We start from the raw sequence: 25,302 nt of genomic DNA, 5'->3' as shown, positions 1-25,302 counted from the left end.
AGATTTGTCTCCGGCTTTGAAGTCACGAGACTTTGATGCATGTGCCTACATCTCAACATGTGTTCCCCCATGTTTGTCCATTGGGACAGCCCCTGTGGCTGGCATCATTTTTGGACCAAAAGGTGATGCATAAGGCATAGATACATGTGCCTTGTAAGCATGAGGCATGGCTGGCCCCTCATCATGCATTGACATTTCAGCCATAGCTTCTCCCTCACGAGCACACTCGAAGGCATGAGTGGCATGAGAGATACGCGGAATACCTGCACCAATAGAAAATTGCTGCCGCACATTTTCAGCCGGCAATGGCATATGGCATACATTTTGACCACTACGATAAACATTGTATCCTTCACGGGCTACATAAGGTATTCCTGCATGGCGTGAAGTCACTGATTGTTCCTCTCCCATAGCATGGAGATTCATCCTCTTAGACATAAGTTCTTGTTCGGGCACCTGTGGGGATTCCAAGACATGTGGGATGGTTGCCTCTTTTGCATAGGCATCCTCGATACGAGCCAAGTATGCATGTGCTGCATCCCTCGATTGCATGTGCAACTCTTGAGCAATCATTGCCATTGCATGATCCATATAAGATTTAGCTTTCTTGGCCTTCAAACAGTCATGTACCAATGGATCCTCGTGGCGGTAAAGATTCAGTTCTTCTTGTTGTGCATGGAGAAGAGTCTGCATACGAGTAAGTTCAGCCCTCAAGACTATGGACTCTTCTTCCTGCATCTTCTCTTTGCTACAGGACGGCTGTCCCACATATTCATGTTCCCTATTGTGCACCATATGAGTTTGCTCATCTTGTAAAGCATTGGAAGCATGCATTTCATTGTTCCTGCCTCTTGTGTTAGTATCTCCAAGATTCATTGTATGGCTGTCCATAATGTTCTAAGTGTAGAGATAGCTAGTGTTCACAGTGATCGTCTCTCACGATAGAAGTGAAAGAGAACCATATGCTTTGATACCAATGTAACTTGGTTGAACACAATGCTAATCAATACACTTAAATACACTAAGATTTGATGGACACTTGCTCAAAATACAAGAAGTAAATTGCTGAATTGACAAGAGACACACAATGAGCCGGAACGGCCGACCCCTCCCTCAAATAAAGTATATTGATCTTGGGAGAATCAAGTACATAGTGTCATGGGCATTTCTGACCAGATTTCCATACCAATGCATATGAATACAGTATTGCAAACAAGTGGTTGTCGATGGACTTACAACCCACACTACCCTCTCAAGTGTCCATGTTCCCTACCATCTGCTCTCTATTGTTGCACCAACACATGGTAGCAACAATCTGCAAGAGAGCACGTAGGACAAGAGAATACTACACAGGGTATGTGATCTGGGTTCCTCCCTCCTGCTACTTGCTTCCATATTTAAGCATTAAAGCTTACCAATTGCAAGTAGAGCATAGTTGTCACGGTACGAAAATACGATACCGTACGGTACGATACCGTACGGGAATATTCGGTACGATATGAAATTTTGGGATACCGTACGATAAAATACGGTTTTTATTTTTTACACTTACAAGCTATGGAGCTTCAAGCTTGAATGTGAGGGAAGGTTGGGAGGGGAGGAGTCTACAGTGCTTGAGAAACCAGTACATGGATATGTGTCTCTCCCGGTTGGATCTCCCGATTGTCTCCAAAAAAGAACCTGGATGGGTAATGCAATACCAAAGGTCTCCCAGTGTAGCGTTTATGACTAAGGGACCGTCCTTGCACAAATAGGAGGAGTGCATCTAGGGTGATAAGTTTAGGGACTCCTCTCTAGATCAAAATGGCCATGTCCAAATGTTCTCCCTTGTGCATAACTTGAGAATCTAATTGTCTAGCCTACCTATACCAGGGATCCCCAAGTGATGTAGCAAGATTCTCTCATCCTACCAATCAAGTGTACACTACCAGTCTACCTCGCCAGATTTTTTAGGTCTCTCCACAACCCCATATGGAATACTAAGTGGACACGAAAGTTGCGAAGTATTGCGAGCATTTGGGATCTTCGTAAAGCAGGGTTTCTATTTTTTTTTAGCATTTGGAAAATTTTTTTCAAGGAAATTTTTGGGGGGGGGGGGGGGGGAACTAACTCGCACCGTACGATATCGTACGAATTCGTACGGTATCGTACCGTACGACTCGTACGTACGAATAGGTTCGTACGCGTACGAGAAACAACTATGAAGTAGAGTCGATGACAGCGGAAGTCTTCGCGATGAAAGTCCTTGGAGTGAAGAGATCTTCGATTTGTCGCAATTCTTCGTGTCAAAAGTCTTCAAGAGGATGAAGGGAACCTTGGGAAAGCTTCCCCGATGGTTCAACTTAAGAACGGAGGGTTGAAATTAGGGTTTTCAACAAAAAGACCAGAAATTACAGCAATAAAGAGAGCTGTTTTGTTGAATTTTAGTCATTGGGAGTGTGTAGGAGAGTGATTAGCATCCGGAAACACTCTTGGAAGCTTAGAAATCACCTTAGCAAGCTTGGAAATGGAGTTGGGAAGGAGAATGTGCAGAAAATGCAGCCCAACAGCCCTCATGAAGGAGGCGCCAATCTCTAGAGAGAGGAAGAGAAGTAAGGTGGTGAGTTGTCCAGTGTAGGTGGTGGCAGGCAGGTGCTTTGTGGAGCAAGCTAGAGTGGACACATGGCTGGTTACTCCCTTTGTACAAAGGGGATAAGATCTGGGCGGTGGACCTTGGGTTATGTCCACCTCGGGACATTAGTGTGTGTGAACACCGGGCTGGTCATAATTTATAAGTCAGTTTTGATCACCCAAAACTTAATGAAGTGTGTACACACTCACTTATAAATCAGTGCTAACTCCTAAGGCCAAGTTTATGACCAATACTTACCACCTCTCACATGCCACATAACCATGTCAGCAGACAACTTCACACGCACGGTTCGCGGGCCGGCGTCCCTTTACCCGGAACTACACATTGGTCAAGCAAGCATGAAAACAGCATGCAATTTCAATTGCAAGCAAGCACATAAAGATGCTATGCAATGCAGCATTGGTATGGACAATCCCCGTTCATGAGACTATACCAAAATAGACGTGCTCCAGGAAAGTACACGAGGTACCAAACCCAATGGAACACCAATCCACTAAGCATTTCCGGGCATGTACATGGACATTATTGTATCACTTTGGTCATGCCCGGAAATGCTGGGAGACATCCTGGGTAGAGAACCCACGACTACAAAATATTTAGATTTTTGGAGACATCACGTGTAGAGAACCCATGACTCGGACATAATAATAATTAGAAAGCCCAATCAAAATCTTCCTCTTTAAGAGAAAGATTCTTCATTGCCGGTATAGTTGTCACTGTGAATGCCTTGTCTTCTGGTTCATGCTCTTCTCCTTCAGCTACAAGGTTTGCATGCTCTTTTTCATGTTCCTTTGCCATCTTCTTGATTGCTTCTATGTAACCAAGCCTCTTGCAATAATTGCACTTGATTGTCTTGTCTCTTTTCTTTTCTTTCCATTTGATTGCCATAGCTTTGTCTACATCAATTGCCTTTTCGCCTTGATCCTGAAGACGATGGTCTTCTTCTATTAACACTAAAGCATGTCATCAAGGGGTGTCTCTTTGGCCACTCTCAAAATTGTCAAAATCTCTGAAAACTTGGTGATATCTTCTATGCTAGATAGAAGAACTGCCTGCTTATCTTCTTCAACATTCACTCCCAAACTTGAGAGTTGTTGGAGAATGGCACCGAGTTTGCTCAGGTGCCCTCCTTAGGTCTCCAAACAATTTCTTCTTCCAGAAAACCTTTGAGTTATTTCTCTTGTTGGGTCTCCAAACAATTTCTGCTTCCAGAAAACCTTTGAGTTATTTCTCTTGTTGCCAAACAAAATTTCCAATTTGTCCCAATGCATGGGCTGCTGGTGCTCGTCATGCTGATGATGATGATGTCACTGTTGGATGTTACCATGTGGGTGGCGGCTATTGGTGTAGTTGATGTAGTCGGCTATCAGAAGGGAGTTCGTCTAAGTAGCTCAACTATGATGTGGTTGCTCTCAAGACGAGACATCAAAGAACGTCATGTTGAGATAGATGCGGTGGTGACGGATAGCATAAAACACACAAGGTAAAGGGAGGTCGTAGAAAAACGCAAGGCTGCTCAGTTCATTATGATTAATGCAAAAGTATGAAGCTACCAGGAAAAGAAAAAAAACGCTAGGTGAAGATCATATATTAAAAAAATTGCATCATGGGCATGAGAAAAAAATACAGGGCTGAATGGATGAAGAGTTCACCCATGCCCTGATACCATGGTGCTAGGCCCAGGAGGGAGAGAGAGTGGAAGAGATGCAAGAGAGAGAGAACAAGAAGAAGATATATTGTCTTGCAGAAGACCCAACATGTCTATGAGACAAAAGGTGTACAATGTGTCCATGGAATCTCATCATGGAAAAAAAGATAATATAACAAAAAGAACCAACACTAATCCCTAGGTAAATGTAGATATGTATGGATCATCATCGTCATCCTCATCATGGAGGATCACCATCCTCATCATCGTGGATACAAAGTGGGTGTAGAGGATAAGGGGGTGTGTGTGGAGAGGGAGCTATCCATCAATGTGTCGTAGGGGTCCATAAAGGATGTCCAGCATTGGCGGGGGGGTGAGGAGGGCCCCTAGATTTGTAGGGCCGAGGAGAAGTTGGGATGAGATGGCAACTACAGATGCTCAGGGGTGGGTGATAATCTCATCAATATGGGGCTAGTGAGCTTGGGGTGCTCGAGGTCCAGGAGGGTGAGGCTGTTTGGCTCTCCTAAGTGCGGTGGCATGAGGTAGGAAAACTCTAGTCGAGGGGTGAGATGATGGGCCCCTCGTCGGTACTATGGTGGCCTCATCCCTCTGAGCGTCCTTCTTGTGGGTGGAAAAAACTAGTTATGGTAGACTGAGATGGGTGCCGGGTTCGAGGATCTCTGAATAGTAACTATTTGTGTTGTCGGATATCCAACAAGAAGAGTCCAAGACAATGCTGATTTGGATACTCCATAACTTGAGATAATGGCCCAAACCCCTCACTAAATAGGCAGTCCCCGTGATCTCATAATACACTAGGCACTAACAAATATAATTCTCCCTAGACTCTACCCCTCCATGGCACAATCTATAGAGTCTGCTGTCTCCAGGGATCCCTGTTGCTTTGCCAACCTCAATCTCGAGCCTATGGGATGAGACCTTGAGCTGACCAAGTGCTATCCTCATGGCATGCGACATGAAAACATCTAGGTACCCTGGCCTCTGTATGAATCCATCCTCTTTAAGCGTCAAAAAATGGTCACTGTAGTGTTGCATCTTGGGTGGTAGGAGCTCCCTTGATACAAAGGTCAAGTACACGACATCTATGGTTGCAATGCAATATGTGGAGTATGTGTTCAAATTGCATGGTATGCTGCAATAAATTGTTAGTGATCGAGATGTCAAATTTATGAGTTCATTTTGGAGAACTTTATGTGAGACCATGGGAGCCAAGTTGACTCCTAGTACCGCTTATCATCCCAAGACCGATGGTCAAATGGAGAGAGTGAATAAGTGGGTGGAGACTTATTTGAGACACTATTGCTATGAGACTCAACATGCATGGGATGATTGGTTGTCTTTTGCCGAGTTTGGTTGCAGTCAAGGTTGAAAGGTACGTAAGGTACGGTACGAATCAGGTATGTAAGGTACGCATTTATTTATGGGAAACTTTAAATTTGAAAAACAATTCATTTCTGAACAACAACACAATTACCAAAATGAGAGCTATCAGTAAACAAAAGCATAAATAGGTTTCACGAAATGGAATCACTCAAACTTTCAGTACCCATGACTCGAATGCCACGGGTTACATACTATAAGCAATCAATCAACATTTAAAAGTTAAAAGATAGTTTACTATCTAGAGAAGCCAAAAAATAATAGTTCTAGTCGCTAGTGTCACTATCACTGCACATTGCAGAGCGCTCAATGATCAATCCACTTCATCACATTGAGATGATGAAGAAGATGAAGATTCAAGATCTCATGTGTGGAGATGGCTAAAATCGGTGATGGCGGCTGGCCTAGGGATTTTTTTGGCCCAAAATGTTTTTAAAAACTGCCACATACAGCCAATGAGGTGATAGTTCAAGTGGTGAAGGTGTTAAACGCCTAGGACCAAGAGATCCTGGGTTCAAAACTCCCCTTGGTGCTTCCTTGGTGGCATCACCTATGGGTGGATAAATAAGCGCCTACGGGTGGTAAAAAATTGGTAACTATGGGAGGATCTTGGGCCAAAGGTCAATTTGGGGGGGGGGGGGGATAAATAAATAAAAATTTGCCACATACGGATCCGTACCGTACGATACAATATCATACACTAAAACGTACCTTATCTCATAAGGTATGCACGTACGGATGCAACCTTGCTTACAATAGTACTCATCATGATGTGAGCATAGTTGCTCTCGTATGTTCATACGTACGATACATATGGAACGGTACGGCATGATATTGTACGGTACCGTACGGACCGGTTTTTTCCTCCCTCCCTCACCTCCCTCTTTTGATTTTGACTGTTGTTTTTTTAACTTTTTTTTTTTGGGGAAAAAAATGGTTTCTTATGGCTGTTTTTGACTGTTATGGGGCTTGCTTGCTTTTGGTGTCCTTTTAGGCTCAACAGCCAAGGATCTAGATTCTGTGGGATGTTGACTTTTGGTGTGGATGCAAAGGATCTGTTCTCTCTATCCTTGTGATCATTGCTCCGTATTTGGAGGGTTGAGGTGAGGCACCTTCCTTAGTTAGGGCAACAAGAAGCAAAGGCTTCTCCTCAACTACCTCCCTCTCTGTGTCTTCACAGACTATCTTCCAACAATTGGGCATTGGCCCTTGGCCTTGGGTGGGTGCCTTGGACTCTTTGGCCTCCCTTTAAAAAGCTCTCCTCCAACCTTCTCTCTATCACAAGTTTCAAGCTCTCAAGCTCTCTAGCCTCTCAAGCTCAAGCTCCCATTGCTCTCAATCTCTGTAACAAAAACTTTCTTTCTTTCTTTCTATCCTTTCAAATTGATAATCCGTAAGTTTCAAGCTCCCTTTAAAAAGTTCTCCTCCAACCTTCTCTCCATCACAAGTTTGAAGCTCTCAAGCTCTAGCTCTCAGAGCTCTAGCCTCTCAAGCTCTGTTACGACCTCTGAGCTCTCTATCCTAAATTGATAATCCGTAAATTTATAAGTGTTTTTTAAAACCGTACTTTACCGTATCGTACTCCAAAATTTCATACGGTGGGGTAAATTCCCGTACGATATTGTGCCGTACGACCGTATGCGAACAAATATGGATGTGAGTATTGTTATGTCACCATTTGAAGCATTGTATGGGTATAAGATCAATGTACCAATGATGGTCATCAAGTAAGAGTGTTTTGGATTTGTGGGAGTGAGCCTTAGCCCTTGGCCTGGGGGAGGTCTGCGGATGCTGGTGGCTGGGTGGTGAGGTTGCCTGCACCCTTCTATTTGATTTGTACTAACCTTGTATTTAGCCTGTGATTTAGGTGATCCTTTCAGAGGACTATTGCAGATTATTGAGGGGTGCTCCATTCATCTTGTTGACAAGCCATAGCCATTCAACCTTTAGGACTCAACTCTCAAGCCAAAGGAGAGCCAAGTACCATCAATCAAGGGGCAGCCAGGTCCAGGAGGTTGAAAACAACTATATGAAGGAAAACGTACATCATTCTAGGCCTTCAAGGAGCAAAACGCAGTCATAGCTGCAGGCTGGAGCGAAATGCACAGCAGAGAAGTGTGAAGCATCAGGGCAGTCAGCATCCAGGGGTATTCAGCATCTTTGAGGCATCTAAAACAGACCCAGATCAGGGCATACCAGGCTGGCCAGGACTGCTTTCTACAGGGGGTGTTAACACATTACCAAGGGTGGCAATAATCAGTCCAAATCAGGTCTACAACAAAGTTCAGTCCCTGTGGGACAGCAAAGTAACTCAATCTCGTATTCATTCTTTTGCAAGCAATAAAGCAAATGCACCTATAAGGTGGGGGCCCTTGAGAGGGTGGATTGGGACCAAATATGGTGTTCATGTGTACTTCTCTCAACCCTAAACTTTGCAATTCAGTTTTTAGCAAGTGTTGAGCATCATTATCTTATCATTAAAACGCTTCTGCAAGCAAGTGCATGCTGCATGAGTGAAGATGTCAATGCATGTTGTGCTACCTCTCCTAGGAACACTATCTACAGTTTGAATCTAAAGTCCTGATCAACAAAGAACTGCACTTTCAATATTAAACACTACACAAAACAATTTAATTTGAGCTGTAACATGTGTTCTCTTACTGTTGATGTAGGGACGGGCAAAAGCCGCAGAGGAGCATAGGCACCGAGCTTTCTATGGGTATCTTCCAGACAGTGAAGAAAAGCTGCAATTCTATTCGGCTCGACAAGTCGCGTGCAGAATACTGGGTAGCAAGGGTTACCTATGTGAACATGTATTGATAGTAGTCTCTGTCAACTGTGAGAATCCTGATTTTTTTCATACATCTCAAGCTGGTTGAAAAGAAATTGTCAACAAATTTTTCTTTGTTGTGAACGATCTAAAAAAGCACAGATGACTTTTTGATATCTCCCTTTAGTTTGTGGCTACAAGAAAAGGTCTCAGGAGGCAGGTGCTGGTCACTATTTGAAACCTTTATATATCATGTGGGTCCCAAGGGACTCTATAGACACCTCTTGCCTATTGCATTTTCTACGAGACCCAACTTCCCCTCCTCCCCAGAAAACAACACCTCATCCACCTGCAAACAAACTAGACCTTTGGCTTTGCATCTGCTTTTTGATATCTTTTTTCATGTTATTTGGCTTCTTAAATTTGTTTTTTGCAATCTCACACTTCTATTTCTTGATATTTGTGTGTGCAGTGCTGGCTGCCGTTGACGGACTGCATGTGTAAAAAAGTAGAACCCATGTCGCTATGGCCAGGTGTTCAACTGTGGCTCTATATGCATCCAAAGGTCAGCAGTTTTTCGCGAGATCCTCATTTAGTCACACACTGCTATGTTAATTTTATAGTTCACACTTGAAAAGACACTTCTTTAGATAACTAGCATAGGTTCTTCATGTGCATAATTTTGTTGGATCAGAAAAACAGAAACCTCCTTTTTAGTAGGAGATACCAGATCAAGTGTTTTTTATTTTTTTGGGGGGGTTCTGAACCTAATCTTGGTATCCATCCAATTTTAATTAGATGATCTTGCTGCTTTCTTTTTTTGACACTGGAGGAATTTTGTGATCATAGAGTTACAAGGGGTACAGCTCTTCTGTCTGGTGACTGGTTGAAGTGATAATATGCAAAGGCTTAGGATTTGTCTATGTTTTTGAAGACACACTTAATGGCCTGGTGGTTTTTTTTTCAATATGCTGAACATGTTTTGCCCTTCGTTTGCAGGATTACTTGCGAAAAAATAATTCAGGAAAGCTGCTTTGGCAAGTGTTTGGAGCAGAGTCCACTCAATTATGTATATTCGGTATACAAGAACAGGAGGATGCTATGTGGGATGCTCTCAACCAGGCGGGTTTGTGACTAGGTCTTATTATTGTGGGAAAGAAATGGTATTTTCTCTTTTCATGCTATTAAGTGCCAGGAAAATAAAAATTTCCACTCATGTACAGGGCAGGGATCCGTATGGTATCTTTACCCGGAGCATGGTGTGCCAGATTGTCACAGTGATGAAATTAAAATCCCTGAGGAGGTAGCATGTCGAAAGGTTCCTATGGTGAGAGAATAAAACCTCAATGTAATAAGGCTGTTATATGCACTGTCTCGGATGCTTTCAATGTCCTTTTGTAGTACTGTACTTTTTGCATTTTTCAAAAGGTTGTATATAGTAATCTAATTGTAATGATCATGTGGTCAACCCTGTGAGAGGTGCTTCGTTTGTGTTGCTAAATGATGGCCAATGGCTGGGTAGCCTTCGTTGGATCTTCGTAGAGGTGAGGCTGAGGGAGCTTGGCTGGTGCACATGGGTCTCTTTTTTTTTTGGAGTAAAACAGGGCTGGTGCACATGGGTCTCTTTCTTTTTCTTTTTGGAGTAAAACAGGGCTGATTATATTACCACAAAATCTCACACAAACACGAGCTAAAGCGCCAAAAGATACAAGTGCGACCAACCACACTCAAAGGCAAAATTTATGCCAAAAAATAAACCCTATACAAAAACTCAGGGAGGGAGATAAGAGATGCGGGACATGAACCACTGTGGAGGAATGTACTTCCACCGTGGGGTACCGCCCTGCAAATGGAAGAAAATCTGGTGATGACTCCGAGTCACCAAGAAATGTTCTGTCTGCAACTCACAAGACTGAGGCATCAAATAGTCCCGTTCACCACGAAGCGTGTGAATGGTGTCGGAGAAAATATCTGCCAAAATCTGACGAGTGGAAGAAGTTTCTCCTCCAAGAGTGTGGCGACATCTGGCCCTCCAAATGCACCAGTGAGTAATAGTGCCTATGATACCAAAGGTCTCTGTGCTATTCGATGATTCTTGAGAATGCAGAACATGACGAGGGATATCAGAAAAATGCATGTGAGAAGAGATACCATGCTCGATGTGGAAAACTAAAGCATCCGGAGCAGCCTATCCAAGATGCCGGCCTACCAAATTCGGCTGCGACCAGCAAAATGCATGAAGGGAGCTAAAGAAGCTCAGCTGAAACAGTTAGGGTTTCATGTGGGAGACACACACAGAGAAGAAGGGAGAGAGAGAGAGACATATGGGGATAAGTGAACTCACAAAGTGTGTGACTCCCCTACCACACATGTATATTTGCTCTAGTACACATAGTGCACTTAGTACATTAAAAGTACTAAGTGTACTATGTACTATAAAACTTATGGGCTTGTACACACTATAAGGGTGGGCATAATGCCTTTACCCCAACGTGCCCTTAAGTGAAGGAAAAGAAAAAATCAGCATGTACATTATAATATACAAGGCCATATCAAGGCTGAAATTGGCCTCATCCAATGCCCATCAAGTGTCTGCAATGAGCAAACCGCTCTGGAGGCAAACTCTTTGCCGACAGATCAATCGGGTTGTCATCCGTATGAATCTTGACAAGCTGAATCAGCTTGTTCTCTATCACCTCTCTGATGAAGTGATACTTCACATCCACATGCTTTGTCTTTGCATGAAAGACAGGGTTCTTTGCCAACTGGATGGCACTCTGACTGTCACAATGCAACAATGGAATATCCCCTGTAGAACCCAAATCAACCACTAACCGAGATAGCCATAATGCCTCCTTGCAAGCCTCTGTGGCTGCAATATTCTCGGCCTCTGTAGTAGATAAGGCAGTGCACTTCTGCATCCTGGATATCCATGACACAGCACCTCCTGTGAATGTAAACACATAACCGGTAGTAGACTTCTGGTTATCTGGATGACCGGCATAATCCGAATCCGTGTAACCATGCACTAATGCATCCTGTTTGCCAAAGCAGATGCACATATCCTGTGTGCCCTTCAGGTATCTCATGACACCTTTCACTGCTTCCCAATGCTTCTTGCCAGGGTTGGCCATGTATCTAGTAACCACTCCCATTGCAAATGCAATGTCCGGCCTGGTAGCAACCATGGCATGCATGAGACTGCCACAAGCTGAAGCATACGGAATCTTGGCCATATCAGCCCTGTCACTATCCGACTGTGGGCTGTCCATAGCACTGAGTTTCACATATGGAGGCAAAGGAGTACTAGTCTTCTTCCCCCCCTCCATATCGAACCTCTGCAAAACTTTGCCAGTGTATTCCTTCTGAGACATATACAACACATGCTGATTTCTGTCCCGAAGTATCCGCATACCCAAAATGTGATTTGCATCACCCAAATCCTTCATATCAAAGGTCTGATGCAGCCTCTTCTTCAAGGCATCCATCTCTTTACGAGATTTCCCGGCAATCAACATATCATCAACATACAAGATGAGGATCAATAGACTGCCATCCAAAGCTTTCTTGGTGTATAAGCAGTGATCTATGTCACTCCTCCTGAAATCTTGGGATTTCATGAATGTATCAAATTTATGATACCATTCCCTTGGTGCCTGTTTGAGCCCATAAAGACTCTTTTTCAGCTTGCATACAAGCTTCTCCTTTCCATTCATTGCATAACCCTCAGGTTGTTGCATATATATCTCCTCATGGAGATCACCGTGAAGAAAAGCTGTCTTCACATCCATGTGAATCAAATCCAAATCATCATGAGCAACCAAAGCTAATACAGCTCTAAGTGTGGTCATTTTGACCACTGGAGAGAAGATCTCATCAAAGTCCACACCATATTCCTGCTTGAAGCCCTTAGCCACTAACCTGGCTTTGTATCTTGGCTTTGCATCAGGTGCACCTTTGAGCCTGTAAACCCACTTGCATGGCAAAACCTTCTTGCCTGTAGGCAAATGCACCAACTTCCATGTTCCATTTTTGTGCAGAGAATCCATCTCTGACTTCATAGCACGTTCCCAAAGAGCCTTGTCTGCCCTCTGTAAAGCCTCCTTATAACAAGAGGGCTCCCCACAGTCAGTGAGCATCAAGTAGTCAACCCCTGGAACAAACCTGTCAGGGGGTCTGGAGGGTCTTGTGGACCTCCGTACCCAATGACCATCATTTGCAGGTTGCTGTCCAGCCTGCATATCACCTATTGGTGGCTCCTGTTCCATGCCATAAGGTTGAAAGATCATGCCTGGTATCTCCTCTAACTGTGGGATATCCATAGGGATATCTTCAGCCATCTCTGGCTGTCCATTTGGACCATTTTCAGCACCATTTAAGGGCTGGTTTTGTTGCTGTAATGGCTGATTTACAGCCCTTGGTTGTTGTCCATGATGTCCCATCATCATCAAAGATGACTCTGCCAGGCTCCTGTTGCCTTGCAGGTTCCTTATACATGCATGTTTCATAAAAAATGACATCATTGCTGCATATAATCTTTCTATTCACTGGATCCCAAAGTCTATACCCCATTTCACCTCTGTCACCATATCCTAGGAATATGCATTTGTGAGACTTAGGATCAAGTTTGGTGCGTATTCCCCTGCGTATGTGCACGTACGCAACACAACCAAACACTCTCAAGTGCTTGTAGGACGGAGGCTTCCCTGTCCATACTTCCTCTGGCACTTTCCCACCAAGCCTCGTGTTAGGTGACCTATTTATAAGATGAACGGCTGTCATATCAGCTTCAGCCCAAAAACCATGAGGTAACGCAGCATGTGACAACATAGAACGGACCTTCTCCTGAATGGTCTTGTTCATCCTCTCTGCTGTCCCATTTTGTGGAGGATCATAAGGAGCAGAGAGCTCCCTCTTGATGCCTTTAGCATCACAAAAGTCCTGGAACTGTTTGGACATATACCCTCCACCATTGTCGGAACGCAAAGCCTTCAGTGTTTTGCCAGTTTGATTCTCAACATGAGCAACAAACTTCTCAAACACTGAGAATGTATCACTCTTCAAACGAAGAGGATAAACCCACACCTTGCGTGTGGCATCATCAATAAAGGACACAAAATATTTTGCCCCTCCCAAAGAAAGCTGAGGCATCTCACATACATCTGTATGCACAAGCTCTAACTGAGCATCTTTCTGTCCAAGAGCTTTCTTGTGGGGGCACTGGAGTTGCCTGCCATATATACAATGCTCACAAAACTGAAAACTTGAGAACTTTAGAGAAGGCAAGTAACCAAAACGAGACAATTGCTCCATTCCTTTGACACTCATGTGTCCCAACCGGCTATGCCACATAGAGATTTCCTGCAGCACGGTTGCATTTACATTAGTGTGGTGACAAACACTAGCATGCATGAAGTAGAGAGTGTCCACCTTAGAGCCTTTGGCAACAACCAGTGAGCCCTTACTAATCTTCCACTTTCCACTACCAAATGTGGTAACATAACCAGCATCGTCAAGCTGTCCAGTAGAAAACAGGTTCTTCTTGATCTCAGGCACATGCCTGACATCATGGAGCATAAGCTGTGAGCCATCTGAAAACACAAGCCTCACATCACCTCTGCCAAGAATCTGGCATGCATGGTTGTCACCCAAATAAACTACTCCTTCATTGCCAGCAGTATACCTGACAAACAAGTCTCTGCAACCTGTGACATGAAAGGAGGCACCTGAATCAATGATCCATGAGTGCATACCATGACCATCTCCTGCATGGAGTGAATGGGCATCAAGTGAAGACATGAATAGGACTTCATCCTCACTGTCACTTGCATGTGACACATTGACTTCTTCAATCTTGACTCCACTTTTGCCCTTTGGCTTTGCATCTTTGGCTTCATCTTTGTCTTTGTCTTTTCCTTTGCCCTTTTCCTTTTGATCATTCTTCCATTTGTAGCATTGCTTTTTGAAATGTCCCTTCTTGCCACAATAATGGCATTCCAAGTCCTTTTTGGAGCGGGACTTACTCCTTCCCCGTTCTTGGCTTTTACCCCTTTGCTGGGATCTCCCACGTGCATTCATTGCATTGGACTTTCCAACAGAGTTGTTCTTCCTGTTCATCTCCTCTTGAAGGAGAGCACCCTCCACATCTGCATATGACAGCATAGCATTTGAATTGCTAGTGGCTGTCCTGAATGTGTCCCAACTCTCTGGCAAAGTGCATAAGAGAAAGGTGGCTTTGAACTCATCGTCCATTGCCAACTTTTGATTGATGACCTGGCTGACAACACCATTAAACTCATTTAGATGGGCTGTCATAGACGCCCCTTCCTTCATTTGAAGACCTATGAGTTTCTTCAACCAATACACTTTGCTTGAGACACTTTGCTAGGCATACAAGTCCTGCAATCTTTGCCACATTCCCCAAGCTGTCTTCTCTTCACGTATGCTGAAAAGTAAAGAGTCTGACACAGACAACATGATGGTGGATCTTGCTAGCTCATCCATATCTTCCCATTCTTCAGCAGCAAGAGAAGCGGGCATTACACCCCTTTCTTTGATGGGCTTGTGCTGCTTCTTCTGGAGCAACACATTATAGCATTGGGTTTGCCAAATGTCATAATCATGTGAGCCTTCAAGCTTCTTGATGTGAAGCAATGAAGAGCTCTCACTTGTGGTGGTTGCCATAGCAATATGCAACCTTTGACACAGTCAATGCTTGACTCCCTGGAAGATGTGCAAACACTGCACCAAAGCACACAAAGTGCTCACAGTTGTTCTCCCAAAGTTTATCTCCCACTGCGGAAGCACGAATGCAACTCTCCTCCCACTGAATGTGATAAAATCACCAAAATCTGGTTTCTGCAGATTTATGACAACACCTTAGATGTGCTCTGTTCCCCTTCCAAAATACTGCACAACAGTACTAAGTGCTCACCAATGATGTACCAAATCTGTACCGGCAAGTACAGCAGCTGAAAATGAGCCTTTTCCTCACTCAAATCAATGTACAACCATGCCAAAACTTGTACAAAGTTGTACCAAATCTGTACCAGCAAGTACAGTAGCAATAAATGCTCTCCTGGCTGTCCAAATGACTGAAAATCAGACCTTGACAGTCCCCACCACTGCATACAACAGTCCCGGACAGAAATTGGGCAAAAGCCCCTTGACTGCAAGTGGATTACTGAGGGTTCAAGGCATAAAAGTCTTCCCTGCTGCTTTGCCAAGCTCAACAAGCACAAAATCTTGAAAAGCCCCTTGATTCAAGATCAATTTCTGATCATGAATGGTACATTAATGCACATGAAGGCATCCAGAGTCTTCACAATGCTTCCCCCTGGCCACATATACATCCAATACATAAAAGCCCCTTGATTTACTGGCACATTGAGTGCTTGACAGGCATCAACACATTGCCCAAAGCATCAAATGCCAGTGCCTGCATGCAAATCAACCCAATTGGCACAAAAGCCCTTTGATTTGCACTCCAATTTCTTGCAATTTAGCCCCGAATGTGAGATTGCTCACATCATACAGCATGTATGAATGCCCAATGGCACAATTACATCAAAAGCCCCAAATGATAACACCCAATTTCCTGCCAATTGACCCGGAATGTGACCAATGTCACCCAATGTTGCCAATTGTGCTCAAATCTGAGCCATTAGGACCTGTACCTGCTCAATTGAGGATAATGGACATGCAAATCCCAAAATTGAAGCAAATACCTCTGATTTTCTGATTTCTGTTGCAGAAAAAGGGGGGGGGCGTCGTATTTCAAGTTCTACGGGCAGGCGGAGGTTTTCTGTAACGTGGAGCTGGTGACGACGATAGACGGAACTGCAGGCTGGTTGCGGCGAGACGGGGATGGAACTACAGGCTGGCAGTGTCGGGGATGGAACTGCAAGCTGGCGGCGTCGAGGACGGAACTGTAGGCTGGCGGAGCTTCGCTATAGGCGCCTCACCTACTGCGAGCGCTGCCCCAGCGAGTCGGTCGGCAATGGTTGTCTCCCCACTAACTCCGTCGATGTTGGAGGCCAGACCGGGCGAATGGTGGATGAGGAGGAGCTGAGCCTGCATGAGGCGAGTTGCGCTATCAAGGTCGGCGACGATGGAACGGAGCCTCTTTCGCACGGCGCCCGACTCCTCCAGCTGCGCGCGAAACTCCTCAAACTGCCGGTCCATAGACACTACAGACGAAGCCATATGACCTTGTTTGCCAGCGTGCACAGTAGTACAATGTGTCCATCTTTCCCCCACAGAGTAGCAGTAGAAACACCCACACAGCCGATGTCGCTTTGAGTAGTTGGAGAGAAATGCCCACCTTGCCTTCGTGCTAGCTCTGATACCAATTGAAGGGAGCTAAAGAAGCTCAGTTGAAACAGTTAGGGTTTCATGTGGGAGACACACACAGAGAAGAAGGGAGAGAGAGAGAGAGACATATGGGGATAAGTCAACTCACAAAGTATGAGTGTGTGACTCCCCTATCACACATGTATATTTGCTCTTGTACACATAGTGCACTTAGTACATTAAAAGTACTAAGTGTACTATGTACTATAAAACTTATGGGCTTGTACACACTATAAGGGTGGGCATAATGTCTTTACCCCAACAATGCACCCCAAGTAATGTAGACAAGGTCTGGAGAAATTTGTCGGAGAAGCGGAGAAACACCTATCCACACCATCTGAGAAGATTGGCAGGACCAAAGACAATAATGAGGAGTCTCCAGGATCCCATGTGAGCAAATTGAGCATGTGCCATGAATGCCCATTTGCACTAGCCAACTGCCCACCGGTAGACCAGCATGTGCCAACATCCACATAAAGCAAGTCTTCCTGTGTGGTCTCCATGAATTCCAAAGCTGCCTCCAAAATCTCTCCAAGAAAGCTAGAGAAATCCCCTCTGCATGCCAATGAGGGCTCTAGAAGGGGGGTGTGTGGACTGTCTGAGCAATGCACGATGCCCAATCTCGGTAGTGTATTGAAAGAAGGGAACTGGCTCTTGGCCTTTGCCGTAATGGAGGCCAAAACCACTCACCTGGATCCCATCTAAGTTCGCCAAAGCTCGGTTCTCCCACAACCACAGTTTGTACTCACATAAACTGGAATCAATCAACACAGGGTCAATAAACCACCCCTTGCCACGAGAGGCAGCCACTCTAATCCGTTGCAATCTAAGAGTATCAATATCTAGGACTGAACTTTGCACGAGGATCAATCTTGTGTAACTGGCCTCTGTCACCCACCCGGAAGTAAGAGGTGCCATAACCAGCAACTCCTCCTGTAACCATGAGAGGAATTCCTGTCGGTGAGAACTGGGCTTGCCAAAAGGGCTCGGAACCCCCCTCAAAGTGATGATCCAATCTGAACAGCCACTATCAATGAATAGCCTCATCAATCTCGGTCCGTTGAGCATGCACGGAAGTGAGACTCCAACACGCTGGGCAAGATCAGGGTTGGATATGTCACTGAATGTAGACCTCCAAGTCCGCATAGAGTGAGCAGGACCTGCATCCCAGCGAGCCCAAGAGATGTAAGGTCGCTCACTATTCATGTGCCTAGAAGCGTCTCTGATGTGGGGATTCCATAGGATAGGTTGTAATCGCTTAATTTCGGAAGAGTGGGCTCTAGGTAAATGAGGCATCGTCTTAGAGAATGCCAAACACGGAGTAAACTACGAAGAAAGGCCTTAGGGTCTATGATGCCCGAACCCCCATCATGTGTTCGTAGAATAACTTTATCCCAAGCCACTCTAGCTCTCATATCCGAAGTGCCATTTGAGCCAACCCACAAGTAATTCCGGATCAACCATCGGAGCTAAGAGATGGGAGAGCGTGAAAGGTACCAACAGGAAGCGACATACCAAGGTGTGGCCAAGAGAACATGATTAACTACCAAGGCCCTGCCAGCCAAAGAAAGTCTAGCTGAACTCCAAAAAGTCAACTTTCTCCTGATAGAGGAGATCACTTGAATAAACTGTTGGGCTGCCGATATGTCAAGGCCAAGCTGGAAACCTAAATAGCGACCAGTCTGTCCGCGACCAATCCAAGTGAATCCCCACTATTGACCCCAAGTAGGAGAAGCTAGAGGATCGGTTAGGAAACCCAAACACTTGTTCCAGTTGATCTTTGCTCCTGCTGCCAAGCAAAAAGTATCAAGGACAACGCGCACATGCTCCAAGACTCGTGCATTATCCTCAACATACAGAGCTATATCATCGGCATACTCTGCATCAAGGAGGGCCTCCGATAAATCCAAAGGTAACCTCAGGCCATGAATGCCTGTAGTGCCGTCTCGAAGAAAATAAAAAAGAATTACCCATTGGGCCTCGAATAGTCACTGTGCTGTTGGCACAACGATAAAGGCTCGACACCCCCATAATCCATTGCTGCGGAAAGCGAAGCTTGCTAAGAGTGCCCTCCAAGAAAAACTAGTCCACTCTGTCATATGCTTTCTACAAATCCAACAATAAAATGGCTGGAGGTTGCATGCTCTGTAGCCTCGAAGAAAGTGAAGACATTGTTCAAGATGCTCCTATCTTGGACAAAGCCTGTCTGAGTGTCATGAATAAGCACTGGGAGGAACGCGCGAAGTCTGCTGCAAATTAACTTTGCCAACCCCTTATAGGCGGTCGACAATGAAGTGATCAGTCTCCACTATCACAATTCCAGCTTGTCACCCCCTTCAGGAAGGAGACAAATATAACTGGATGTCATGCTCTGTGGCATCTTGCCAGAGTAGAAAATCCTTTGAAATATGTTGGCATCCACAGGATCACACATGGAGCTATGAAGGATGAAATATCATCATCATGGTGGAGTGTGTGAAGAGAGAGAGAGAGAGAGAGAGAGAGAGAGAGAGAGAGAGAGAGAGAGAGAGAGAAAGAAAGAAAGATTTTATTAACGTCTTCCAAAAGACCGAACTCGGCCTATGAGACAAATCGAGAAAGAAAACTGTATTAACGTCTACTAAAGGCCGAACTCGACCTATGAGACAAATCAATGTACAACTGTCAATGTCCTCTGGATGTCCAGGAAAAAAAGAGGACAAAATGAACATGAAATAAAGTATGAAAGTACTGAGCTAGTGGGGGGGGGGTGTGATGGATGGAGCACTACTGCTAGAGGCTCAGTATGCAACCTATATGCGCATGGTATACAAGAATGCAATGCAGATTTGTCTAGCTCCAACCAGTACCATAATGGGGGTGAATGAAGGACCCCAAGTACATGCTTTTATAGGCACCAAGGCCTTATCTTTTGACCTAGACCTAAATAAGGAGTTTTCACACCACAAAAGACACCAGACTAACTCCGAAGTATCCAACAAACCCCCCTTTGGAGTGACGGTGAAGTTGCATGCATTGCCTTCAATAGTCCCGTACACCAACTCAAGTAGAGACACAAGACGTGTTCCCCGCTTTAGACTCAGAGGCCAGTAAGCGTGGCTTAGAGGCGGCCAGTGAGCGTGTCACAAAATGCTCAGAGGCTTAACAAGCGTGGCTTAGAGGCTTAACTTGGCGAAAGACTCAGAGGTGAGGTTTTGCCCTAGGTGACAAAGGCAACCTACATCGGCATACCAAAACAACCCCTTTGAGCCTTTTATAGAAATAAGGCACTACATAATCCAAAAGGATCCAAAAGATAAATAATGCCCCACCCGGGCAGAGAACCCTTGACTCAACATATGAACTGAATTAGAAATAAAGGGAGAGTCTCCCCTCGATGACCAATATGCTGATGAAGATCTTCTTGATGTAGTCATAATGTCGATGTAGCTCTTGATCTTCTTTATATCGATGTAGATCTTGATGTTGATGTAGCCCTTGGTCTTCTTCATCCTTGATTTCATGGTGTAATGAAATCCATGTAGGCAAAGATGGATCATATTCTCAATGTGTTTATGAAGCCTGACATGTTGATGATGCATATCCCTTCTAGATGATAATGCATGGAATATGCTTAAGGGGTTCTTAGCCTTATCAATGGTCAGTGTCTTGTCCTTATACAATTGATTTGTGAGTATGATAGGTGAGGTACATGAAGCATATAAGCTCAGAAATCCCATTGTCCCAAACAATGCTAATATAGATTTATACCCGAATTTGGATTGACAAATTTATCACTGAAATCAAGGGAAAAATTTGATTTGATGCTTTATAGAGGTTTAGCAACACTTGAATGTGAGATATAAATCACTAACGGCCCTAAAAACCTCATATAGTTAGCACTAATCAAGGTATTAGTGAATGCAATTTTTTGTTAGTTGAGTAAAAAATACCCTGATTTGGAGAGCACTGTCCAAGGGGAAAATTAAGGGGCTTTCTCAATATGAACCTTTGGTAAGTTGTAGCAAGTCCCCAATGGTATGATTGAACCCTCAATGGTCCAAGAACACAAGGATTAGTGCCGATTAATTGCTGATTAGAAGAGGGAATTTGCTGTTTGTAGTGTAGAAGAGGGGCAACTTGGAGTGTAAAATTGAAGCACCAAATCACGGGGCTTTTACAAACTAAGCACAAAATAATTACTAGCAACTCCCAATGATGACTTTTAAACTCATAAACACAAGATTAACCGCTCTTAATCAAGGTTAATTATATCTTTACCAAAAATTGAGTATCCAGCCTGGAGGCGACTGCTCTAGATGTTTTTTTTGTAAATTTGATGTTGTAGGCGAGTTTGCAGTACCCAAAAACCCTCAGGGACGAGCAAATTCGTGCCGATGTTGCTACGTTTGTGTGCTGGGTCGATTTCTTCAAAAACGCAAGCCTCTTTTAATCTGCGAATTCCGCCCTGCAGGACTGGTTTATTTGCCATTGAAGCAGCATGTCAAGGCACCCTTGAGTGAGAAACAAGCCTCAAGTGTTATTTTGAACAATGATTGGCTCTGTGAGCAGCAATCAAAGCTCCATTGAGCAAGGGTTGTGGAGAAGATAACCTAGATGTGAAGAAATGGTAAAAAAGTGATGAACTACTAATCAAGATTAGGGTATGTGGTAAGATGAAGCTAATGAGAGTGGAGTAGATGATAAGCATAGCATAAACATTGAGAAGCATGGCTTTGATACCATGTTGGCATCCACAGGATCACACATGGAGCTATGGAGGATGAAATATCATCATCATGGTGGAGTGTGTGGAGGGGGGGGGAAGAAAGAAAGAAAGAAAGAAAGAAAGATTTTATTAACGTCTTCCAAAAGACCGAACTTGGCCTATGAGACAAATCGGTGTACCTGTATGGGGTATCCTCTGTCATCCCAACAAAATGAAAAAGTAATGAACTAAAAAGCTGAATCTGGGTGTGCAATAAGTACAATGAGTGGGGGAGGGGATGGAGCTCTACTACTAGGAGAATGCAAAGCTATATGCATGGAGTATACAATCATGATATGCAACCTAGCTAGCTCCATCCTGTACCATACAGGAGAGAGAGAGAGAGAGAGAGAGAGAGAGAGAGAGAGAGAGAGAGAGAGAGAGAGAGAAACTTGGTTGAATACAATGCTAATCAATACACTTAAATACAATAAGATTTGATGGACACATGTTCAATACAAGAAGTAATTTGCTGAATTGACAAGAGACACACAATGAGCCGGAATGGTCGGCCCCTCCCTCAAATAAAGTATATTGATCTTGGGAGAATCAAGTACACAATGTCATGGGCATTTCTGACCAGATTTCCATACTAATGCATATGAATACAATATTGCAAACAAGTGGTTGTTGGTGTAGACTTACAACTTACACTACCCTCTCAAGTGCCCATGTTCCCTACCATCTGCTCTCTATTGTTTCACCAACACATGGTAACAACAATATGCAAGAGAGTACGTAGAACAAGAGAACACTACACAGGATATGTGATCTTGTAATCCGGTTCCTCCCTCGTGCACTTGCTTCCATATTTAAGCATAGAAACTTACCAATTGCAAGTAGAGTCGATGACAACGGAAGTCTTCGCGATGGAAGTGCTTGGAGTGTTGAAATCTTCGATTTGTCGCAAGACAAAAGTCTTCAAGAGGATGAAGGGAATCCTGCGAAAGCTCCCCCTATGGTTCAACTTGAGAAAGGAGGGACGAAATTAGGGTTTTCAGCAAAAAAAAAACCAGACATTCTGGCAAGAAAGAGAGCTGTTTTGCTGAATTTCAGTCATTGGGAGTGTGTAGGAGAGTGATTAGGATTTGGAAACACTCTTGGAAGCTTGGGAAACACCTTAGCAAGCTTGGATATGGAGTTGGGAAGGAGAAAGTGCAGAAAATACAGCCCAAAAGCCCTCATGAAGGTTGCGCCTTCTTCTAGAGAGAGGGAAGAGTGAGGTGGTGAGCATGGTTGTTTCTCGTACGCGTACGAACCTGTTCGTACGGTACGGTTCATACGGTACGATACCGTACGAATTCGTACGGTATCGTACGGTACGATACCGTACGAATTCGTACGGTATCGTACGGTACGATATGCAGGATCTGCCCGTTTTTAGCCGTTGCGCCGCCGCCGACTGCGCCGTTTCTTTCGCAGTTTTATAGCCGTTGTTGTAGCCGTTGTTGTAGCCGTTTGCTGGCCGTTTTGGGCATGCTTTGTGGCCCATGTGTTTGCTTGGCCCATTGGACATGCTTATAAAATGCCCACCCCCTAAGCTTCTCTCAAAGCTCTAGCCTCTCATTACTCAAGTGAGTCGTGACCATCAAGCCCCCCCCTCTCTTGAGTCTTGCTCAAGTGACCATCAAGCCCCCCCCCCCCCCCCCCTCTCTCTCTCTCTCTCTCTCTCTCTCAACTCTCAACTTTCAAGCCACTCTCTCCCCCATAGGCCCTCTCTCAAGCCTCTCTCTCTCTCAAGCCTTTAGGCTCTCTCTCTCTCAAGAGTCAAGACTCAAGCCTCACTCTCTCATTTTCTCAAGCCTCTCTCTCTCTCTCTCTCTCTCTCTCTCAAGCCTATCCATCTCTTGAATCTTCTAACTTCTCTCTCTCTTACAATGACAAGGGAGAAGAATGAAGCCTTCAATGTGCATGCTATCCATGTAGAGAAAGCGGATGGAAAGTCCAAGTCATATAGGTGGACTTGTAAGTATTGTGGCAAACAATACACAAGTGGAGTTACTAGGCTTCTCCAACATGTTGGAAAGGTGGGGGGGCAAGTTGCGCCATGCAAGGAAGTCCCCCTTGCTATATCCGATGAGATCTACAACAAGATCAAGGGTGGAGTGGGTGCTCACTATGATAGTGGTAGAAGCTCAAGGGCGGATGATGAGGTCATTTCCCCGCCTTGTGATACATCCTCCCCCGCCGCCTCCATCGGTGCCACCTCCATCGGTGCCGCCTCCGCCTCCGCCTCCGCCTCCTCAAAGAGATAAAGGCTTGAGTCTCCCATGAGGCAAGCCACTCTAGCCCAAGCCACCGGGGGGTTCTCTTCTTCTCTATCACATCTCCGAGAACGGCAACGGCTAGCGGATATAGAGATTGCACGCACCATTATTGAGTGCAATCTCTCATTCCATGTGCTCAAGGTATATCAATGGAAGTCAATGGTGAAAGCCATTGCAAATGTGGGCCCATGTGAAGGATGGACCGGCGTCTCCTATCATGACATGCGCACGAAGAGGCTTGTGGATGAGAGGGAGAGAATCGATAGATCTCTCTGTGGTCCAAGTATGGGTGTAGCATCCTCTCCGACGGATGGAGTGACCGGAAGAAGAGAGGCATCATCAATATACTTGTCTCTTGTCCTCTTGGCACATACTTTGTGCGGGGCGTGGATTCCGGAAAGGCGGGGAGGAAAACATCGGGTGCATTCATATATCGCCATATCAAGCAAGCCATCATGGAGGTAAGTTTCAACTTTCAAATTGCACTAAAGTCTTTAAAGTTTAGGCTTTAGTATATGTGATATGATCATATGTGGCTATATCATGAGTCATGACTCAAGTCTCATACCGCATACGCTCATTGCATCCATTCATGTGCATTGTGACATGTAGGTTGGATCGAAGAACGTGGTGCAAGTCATCACCGACAACGCTTCAAATTGCCGTCGGATGGGGAAGTTGCTCGAGGAGGACTATCCGTCCATAGTATGGACGCCTTGTGCCTCCCATTGCATTAACTTGCTCATGGAGGATATGGGCAAGTTAGTGTGGATGAAGAAAGTAATGACCGAAGCTATCTCTATTGTCACCTTCTTCACCACAAAGGTGAAGGTGCTTGCCATGTTCCGCGAACATAGCAAGTTGGAATTGAAGAAGCCTTCATCTACATGCTTCGCCTACATGTGGCTCCTCTTGGAGCGCCTCCACGATGTGAAATCCTCCCTTCGCCAAACAGTGGTCTCCACAATGTGGAATGAGTGGGATGAGCGAGAATCAGCGGAGGCCAAAGCCATGCAATGGCTTTGCCTAAAGGAGGAGTTTTGGCAGTCGGTCCGCACTATTGTCATTGCGGTCACGCCCTTCTATAGGGTATTGCGGATGACCGACATGGAGGGAGCCACCATGGGCCTTCTTGTTCACTTCATGAGAGAGGCCATAGCAGAGTTACGCGTTTCTCCTTCCATCGACGAGGAGAAGCGCGATGGTATGTTGGCCATTGTGGAGAAGAGATGGAAAGCTCACAGGGGGCACTCTTCAGAGTGTAAACAAAGTGCAGGATGAGGAGGAGGAGAGGATCTATGCAGAGATCTATCGAGAGCTTGAGTCGTTTGATCGACGACCTACTCGCACTCGTCGTGGGCGTGGAGGTAGTGGCAGAGGAGTGCAAGTAGGAAGCCGTGGATGCACGGTTCGTGGTGCTCCCAGGGACATAGTGCATACCTATGTGCGGCGTGGATCGGGTAGCTCCACACTCGCTCTTGCAGA

At 44.9% G+C, this 25,302-nt stretch overlaps 1 protein-coding gene across 1 annotated transcript in view; it reads left to right on the top strand.

Annotated features, from left to right (window-relative positions):
- Positions 1-25,302, top strand: part of LOC147637936 (DTW domain-containing protein) — a 102,997-nt gene that overhangs the window by 24,221 nt on the left and 53,474 nt on the right. Inside the window, exons 2-5 of the mRNA XM_086799778.1 lie at positions 8,354-8,494; positions 8,924-9,016; positions 9,451-9,577; positions 9,675-9,778. Of these exons, the coding sequence (XP_086655904.1) occupies positions 8,354-8,494; positions 8,924-9,016; positions 9,451-9,577; positions 9,675-9,778 (465 nt within the window). The remainder of the gene's footprint in view (positions 1-8,353; positions 8,495-8,923; positions 9,017-9,450; positions 9,578-9,674; positions 9,779-25,302) is intronic.

Source organism: Cibotium barometz, chromosome 6 (assembly GCF_041138505.1).
Source record: "Cibotium barometz isolate CiBa-2024 chromosome 6, ASM4113850v1, whole genome shotgun sequence".
Taxonomy (NCBI): domain Eukaryota; kingdom Viridiplantae; phylum Streptophyta; class Polypodiopsida; order Cyatheales; family Cibotiaceae; genus Cibotium; species Cibotium barometz.
Note: the sequence above shows the minus strand (reverse complement) of the source record. Positions and strands in the feature narration are given on the sequence as shown.